The 7,261-nt window shown below is 39.9% G+C and overlaps 1 protein-coding gene across 6 annotated transcripts in view; it reads left to right on the top strand.

Moving 5' to 3' along the window:
• Positions 1-1,075: 1,075 nt before the first annotated feature.
• The window catches only part of LOC118394625 (nonsense-mediated mRNA decay factor SMG7-like), a 31,182-nt gene continuing 24,996 nt past the window's right edge, over positions 1,076-7,261 (top strand). For 5 of the 6 annotated variants that reach the window (XM_035788031.2, XM_035788033.2, XM_035788032.2 and 2 more), the window contains exons 1-8: positions 1,076-1,240; positions 2,996-3,027; positions 3,387-3,504; positions 3,769-3,901; positions 5,092-5,263; positions 5,372-5,443; positions 5,591-5,741; positions 5,961-6,096. In XM_035788031.2, the coding sequence (XP_035643924.1) occupies positions 1,215-1,240; positions 2,996-3,027; positions 3,387-3,504; positions 3,769-3,901; positions 5,092-5,263; positions 5,372-5,443; positions 5,591-5,741; positions 5,961-6,096 (840 nt within the window). In that variant the 5' untranslated portion in view covers positions 1,076-1,214. The remainder of the gene's footprint in view (positions 1,241-2,995; positions 3,028-3,386; positions 3,505-3,768; positions 3,902-5,091; positions 5,264-5,371; positions 5,444-5,590; positions 5,742-5,960; positions 6,097-7,261) is intronic. The other variant, XM_035788034.2, reaches the window with a different exon arrangement.

Genomic DNA, 7,261 nt, shown 5'->3' with positions numbered 1-7,261 from the left:
GAATGTCAGCAGTCAAGTTTTCAAGATATTGGACATTCAAAAAGCAAAGTGTCACTTTGTCACAAAATGCATAATTTGATGTGGCAAGTGGGTTTTCCTTGTAAAGAACATTCCATCATTTCTGCTCTGGCACTATACCCTCAAGTTGCATTTATGGTTTGTGTGGCCCATGGACAATGTGTGGCCCATGGACAATTTACCATTATAATCATAATAATTAGGCCTATACATTTGCTGTGATAGCTTGACATAATATACAGCATGCATATCATGCATTTAATAATTCAACAAATAATTGAGTTTATGTTAATTGGTTATATAGTGAAATTAAACGTATTTTCCTCATAGACTCCATGAATGTGAGTGTAGACTACCATGTTATCTTTAAAATTGGTCTGGTCTTGGGCTCCCTGGTGCTATGCTCGCCCCATAACAGCAGGGTCGCTGGTTCAAGCCCCATTCTGGCTGTTCCGAATTTGATTAGTCTTTTAATCACTACGTTGGTGGCAGAGGTGGGATAATTCTGCTGCCTTTTTAAATACGCTGTTGTGTTCCCCTGTTTGCATTGGGGTTGGCTGTGTGCAGTATTGCAACCTCCCTGTTGTGAACGAGCATAGACCTAATATATCTGCCAAGAGGTCCCGACCCTTATGGCAAAGTTGACTCGACTTGTGATGTGAAAAAGGCAATCGAACTGTAAATGTCTGGGTGAATCCATTCTAGTATAGCCTATAATTAACCTCTTAGTTAACCTAGGTTAACCTAGTTAGCCTAGGTACATTTTGATAATTTTCCTAATTCCGCCCAAGGCAATTGAGGTCAGAATGGATATATTATTTATTGGTCAGTTTGACCGCGAGGCAGGCCCACTGGCTTGAAACAAAACTTGACCATACCTTGTGCCGCTCACAATTTGCATGGTGTACATTTACCACGTTCACAACAGCTTGGAACTCGGACATTCCGACTTGGAAACTCGTAGAAAGATTTGGTCAGAGTTTCCCACTCAGAAAGTATCAGAATTAACCAATAGGAAGCTCTACACAAAAACCATACGCAAATTTTTAACTCAGAGGTTTTTGAGTTTCAGAGTTGTCAAGAACGCAGCAACTGGGCCGGTGGCTCTGTTAGTGACAGAGTTACGAACAATATGGCGCCGGGAGTAGCTCTTGCTTTTGGACCAGTCGTTGTCTAAAGACCGGCGATCGGACAGGATGAACCTCTGCGCCCAATATTTACGGTACATTTTAAATTCTACATTTTATACGTTTTTTTCCCCTTCTCACCTACTGCTTAATCTTATTTGCGCTATCGCCATAAATGTCCGTTCTGTCTAGCTAATTAGCGAGCAGCGTTAGCTAGCAACGCACAACACAGGAAAACGCGTTATTTGAGCTAGCAGCTAATGTTACCTATTTGAACGGAATTTCACTAAAGGTGCCATCCTTGTTGTTTTATTCGTGCCAAAAACGTATGTGACTGTGAGTAGGGTCAGTTATTAGCTATGAGTGTTTACTGCTAGCATGCTAGTGAGCTAAAGTACACAGTAGTTTTCTAGCTCGCTAGTAACGTTAGGGTGACTAGCTAGTTAACGTTAGCTTGCTCGGTCGATACGATAACACGTTAGCCATGTTTTTACTAACCATTATGGTTATTTCCATAGTAAATGAATGGAAGTAGTATGTGTCGTAAAGAAAATGGATAGCTAGCTAACGTTACTAAGTTAATTCTCGAGCGCGTTACTTTGCGAACGGATAACTAGTTTAATCATAGGCAGCCGTTAGCTAGCTAACCTAGTAGCGCCCCTGCCCTTGTTTGGTAGTTCGCTAACGTTAGCCTACTGGGCATGTCGTTTTTAGCTTGGTAGCTAGTTAGCTAATGGATGTCAACCTGAGTCCGGATGTCTACCATTTAACTAGCTAAACTGGATTATTTAGCTAACGTTAGTCACTGCAGTGTACCTTTTTATATCCACATTGATTACTAACAATATATATTTTTTAAATGGCTGGCTACATGGGCCTTGGCTTTAGCAGAACGTTACCTAGCAGCTCAGACCAGTGTCAGTGACATTGGATTATCCAGGCAAGGATGTTGTAAATCAAACGCCAAGTAAAGTCAGCAAGCCAAATGTAACCATAGATTCATCCACTAAGCAATCTAAAGTCGTAGCCAGCCAGCGACTGGTGACAGTCTTTGGCTAACGCTAGATTAAATTTGCTATACATGCATTCCAGTTTGGCCTGTTTGAGTGCGAGTTTGCTGGATTGACAATTCACTGTGCATGTCTCACGAAATGAAACCAATAATTTGATGTTTTTATGAAAATATACAGGTCCTTTGTTTTACTAGAGAGCAATTGGCTAATATTTGGTTGACAGATATTGGGATGTTAGAGCAAATCGTGCTTTAAGAAATACAGGAGCAGAAACACTTCACCCCCTACACTGGTAGCGCGAGCCCTGTATATTAGTATTCTTCATCCCTAGCCCGACCATTGAGCTACACGGTGAAGGATAATAACAACAGTATATGGCCAATCCTGCTTAGTTTACGAGATACCAGTAGTATTGTATCATTTGAATCCATAGTAATCCAATAATGCATTCTATTGGCGATGGAAAGATGTGATCATGAGAAGTAGTCTATTACATAAGACAAAAACATATGTTTCCTCCTGTTTTCTGGGAAATAGTGCTTAGTTTCCATTGAAACTAGTAGTATCTGTAGTTTTTAGCCTACCCCTTTCCAGCATGTCAAACCACAAATACAATCTCCTGTTACATGTTTGATTGAGTTTAGGAATTAGTGGCAGAGGACTAGCACTCCCTGTCGTTAATCCCCATAGTTTTCATGTTAATCTTTTTAAATATCCAATACACTGATCTTAATTCATTATGGTTTATACTAGGTAGCGTCGTAAGATGTGGTTCTCAGTGGGTCTGTATTGATTGACTTAGCTTGCCGCCTCTTTTGTTTGTTTACAACCGAGCAGGCAGGCAGAGGCCCTGAAGGCTGACATGACAGGTATGTTCACACCTCAAATTTGGGCTTGCTTTGTTTTAATCATCAACCCCTGCATATAGAGTATGAATTTCAGACAGTATTGCTTTTGATTATATCTTCTCTTAATGTCGAAATGTTTGTTCTTGAAAGCTTTTATACTGGTCTGTTTTTGGATGTTGATAATCCCCACAGCCGGGACAGGGATTGCATATTAATTTGTCATATTCTGCATATGTATCCCATGGTATCTATGAAAAGTCTCACTGTTGAAGACCTATTTGATGAATGATGTTTAGCCTATAGAAATATAATCTCATTCTAGTGGTTTAGTATCCATCTGAAGTGTATAAAAGATCAGTCAGTGTCATCTTTTCCCCTAGATTTTAAGCTTGGTGCAGCAGAGGTCTGGACTTCAAGGCAAGCGCTTCAGGACTTGTACCAGAAGATGCTGGTGACTGATCTGGAGTATGCTTTGGACAAGAAAGTGGAGCAAGATCTGTAAGCCCCAGTTTACATTATATTGATTATGTTATGAAACTGATTAGCCTGCCTACTACTATCAATTCTCTTGCTAGGTCTAGGGATCTTAGTCTTGCTTCCTAACAATTTGTAAGATTGCAAGACAACTAGAAAGACGGTAGATATATTTAGTGAGTCAGCTTGCGTTCAAGCACAATACAACTGTTGTTATGTTGGAATTAGATTGATTATCATCAGCTGTTTGATTAAACTAAAAGGTATTTAATTTCCTCTATTTTTCAGCTGGAACCATGCTTTTAAAAACCAAATAACAACACTACAGAGTCAAGCCAAGAACCGAGCCAACCCCAATAGAAGTGAGGTGCAGGCCAATCTGTCCCTATTTCTCGAAGCAGCTAGTGGATTCTACACACAAGTAAGTTGCAACTAAAACGTAGCCTAACTAGGGCTGGCACAATTGCCATATAACTGCGTAACCGATGTTTATGGATGAAGACGGTCATGAAAATAAAATGTCATAACCATAAACAACAAGTGTGTGTGTGTGTGTGTGTGTGTGTACACGCAGTATATTCAGACTCCTTTACTTTTTCCACATTTTGTTAGAATTCAGCCTAATTGATGAAATTGTTTTCTCCCCTCATCAATCAACACACAACACCCCATAATGACAAAGCAAAAAAACAAACCAAAACATATATGTGTGTGTGTATATAAAAAAAGTGCTGCGGAGATGGTTGTCCTTCTGGAAGGTTCTCCCATCTCCACAGAGGAGCTCTGTCAGTGACCATCGGGTTCTTGGTCACATCCCTGACCAAGGCCCTTCTCCACCGATCGCTCAGTTTGGCCAGCTCTAGAAGAGTCTTGGTGGTTCCAAATCTATTTAATTTAAAAATGATGGAGGCCACTGTGTTCTTGGGTACCTTCAATGCTGCAGAAATGTCACTTTGTCATTTTGGGGTATTGTGTGTAGATTGAGAATTTTTTAAAATGTAATACAATTTAGAATAAGACTAACGTAACAAAATTTGGAGAATGTCAAAGGGTCTGAATACTTTCCGAATGCACTGGATAGTGTATGTTCATCAAAAATTCAAATGATGCTTGAAATATATTTATTAAGTTTATTTGAACAGGGAACAATGTACAACATAAGTTACAAGCTTGATGTATTCATTGCGTGCTATGAATATGGGATCAAATACGGACTCTTTTTACTACTTTAATACACAAGTGAATTTGTCCCTTACAATGATGGAACTATGTACAAAAAGTGCTGTAATGACTCACCCGATATGGATGAAAATACCCCAAAATTAAAGCTGACAGTCTACTGTTTAATTTCAAATCCAAAGTTCTGGAATACAGAGCCAAAACAACAAGAAACGTCACTGTCCCAATACTTTTGTAGCTTCCTGTCTAAACATAAAAACAATATATACAAAAGAACAACATTCATACATCAAACATTTAATAACAAAAGTCAGGACAGTTTCAAAACTGGGGTCAACACATTACACATGAAATTATATTTGAAGATCTACAATGTGAAAATGAGGCAGAACTCGGCTGCTCTTAATAATAGTTGATCCTGGCCTCTAACAGTTACTACAGGAGCTGTGTACCGTGTTCAACGTGGACTTGCCTTGCCGTGTGAAGTCATCTCAGCTTGGAATTATCAGCAATAAACAGACCAACACCAGCGCCATTGTAAAACCCCAACCCAGCTCTTGCTCTTATATCTGCCAGCATTGTCTCGTCCACCTCGGAGACATCGGTGAGTGTTGTCACGTTATCGCTACAAAATAATTTAACTGTGCAGACCATTTTGTGGTCAAAGCAATGCTTTGAGGAGTTTTTCTTATATGCTACCTCCCCCTTCCAGCACGATATCGCAACCAAACCAGCCAAGCGGAGTCCTATTACAGACACGCAGCTCAACTTGTCCCTTCAAATGGTAAGTACTTTATACAGAAGTTTTCCTGTACAGTATTTGTTTACTGACACACGCAACATTAATGTGCTTTTTTTCTTTCACCTGACAAGGAAATCATTTCAGTATACGGAGTCTTCTGTTGATCTGTCAATGTCTCTCCTCCAACAGGTCAGCCTTACAATCAGCTGGCCATCCTGGCCTCCTCTAAAGGGGACCACCTCACAACGATATTCTACTACTGCAGGAGCATTGCCGTCAAGTTCCCTTTCCCTGCAGCCTCCACCAACCTGCAAAAAGCTCTCGCTAAAGCTGTTGAAAGGTATCATTGAGCATTTTTATTGTAGCCTCATTTCAATTGCTCTTTTGAAGATGTTTTGCTTAGCTTTATTTATTTTCCCACCTTTATCAACCATCATTTGGGATGGGACTAGTGAGCATTTTGATTTCCATCTTAACTGGTGTTGATATCACCCAGCTGGTTTACAGTGTATGGAGTTAAAGTTGTTCCATGTATACTTAATCCCTGTCTCGTCCTCAGCCGCGATGAGGTCAAAACAAAGTGGAGTGTGTCAGATTTCATCAAGGCCTTCATCAAGTTCCATGGTCACGTTTACCTGAGCAAGAGCCTGGAGAAGCTTAACAACCTGAGAGAAAAGCTGGAAGAACAGTTTCAGGTAATGTTTTAAAGTAAAGTTTAAATCCTTGCATACTTTGTGAAGGGGAACTAAGGATATACACCTTTCAAACCAAGACGTGTTTCCACCAACTTAAGCATCCTGTCAACTTTTTGCCGACTTTTATTTATAGTCAAAAGGTATTACTGGCGATAAAGCCTCTATTTTATTTCTGCCTGATGACCTGGTCATGATTGCGGTAATGTTCTGCTTACGGCTTAGTATGAAATGTATCTGTAATGCTGAGGCAGCATTGGCACGCACACTATGCTCTTAAGGTCTTGGATGGTTGCTAGGCAGCGCCCGTTACTACTATCCTCCTGGCAGTTCTAAACTTTGCAAGGCATGTCCCTTCACCCATGTTTTCGCATAGCCCACTCATGCACTGTTTTCTTAATCTCAACAAGATGGATCCATATATAATTCCAGTTTGAATAAATATCACTGAATTACGTAAGTATCGCAGTAAAGTAGGCTAATGCAATTGAAGCCATCAAATTGTTGCTTACTGAAATTTCCAAAGTTATCCAATAGTTATAATGCATTTGAAGCAATAGCCTATAGCAATAGTGTGTGGTCAACTATTACAGCGCTGATTTGAGACAAGTGTGGGGACTCTATCGTCTTGATATATCAAACAATGTCTGGTAATTTTTTGAAAAAATTAAAAATATTTATATTGATTTAAAAAAATATATATTTTTTGCTGACTCGCTGTTTGGTTAAGGCTACAATTAGCCTGGGGAAATGTTAGCTGAGGTGAGTGCTGCTCGTGATCATCTTGTCAAGTTGGGGGGGTGGGGTGCTGCTGCTGAGGAGTATTTATTTCTGTAATAAAGCCCTTCTTGTTGGGGGAAAAACTTATTCTGATTGGCTGTGCCTGGCTCCCCAGTGGGTGGGCCTATGCCCTCCCAGGCCCACCCATGGCTAAGCTCCTGCCCAGTCGTGAAATCAATAGATTAGGGCCTAATGAATTTATTTCAATTGACTGATTTCCTTATATAAACCCTGTTCAGCTAAATCTTTTAAATTGTTGCGTTTTTATATTTTAGTTCCGTATAATTTAACAAGTGGATTATTTTGCTCTTCAGTCGCTTAGTAGACTAGGCTTACTCCTGACCAAATGCCTGTGACTTAATCAATCAGTGTGATTTTGTTTCACTGA

Source organism: Oncorhynchus keta, chromosome 15 (assembly GCF_023373465.1).
Source record: "Oncorhynchus keta strain PuntledgeMale-10-30-2019 chromosome 15, Oket_V2, whole genome shotgun sequence".
NCBI classification, from domain to species: Eukaryota; Metazoa; Chordata; class Actinopteri; order Salmoniformes; family Salmonidae; genus Oncorhynchus; species Oncorhynchus keta.
Note: the sequence above shows the minus strand (reverse complement) of the source record. Positions and strands in the feature narration are given on the sequence as shown.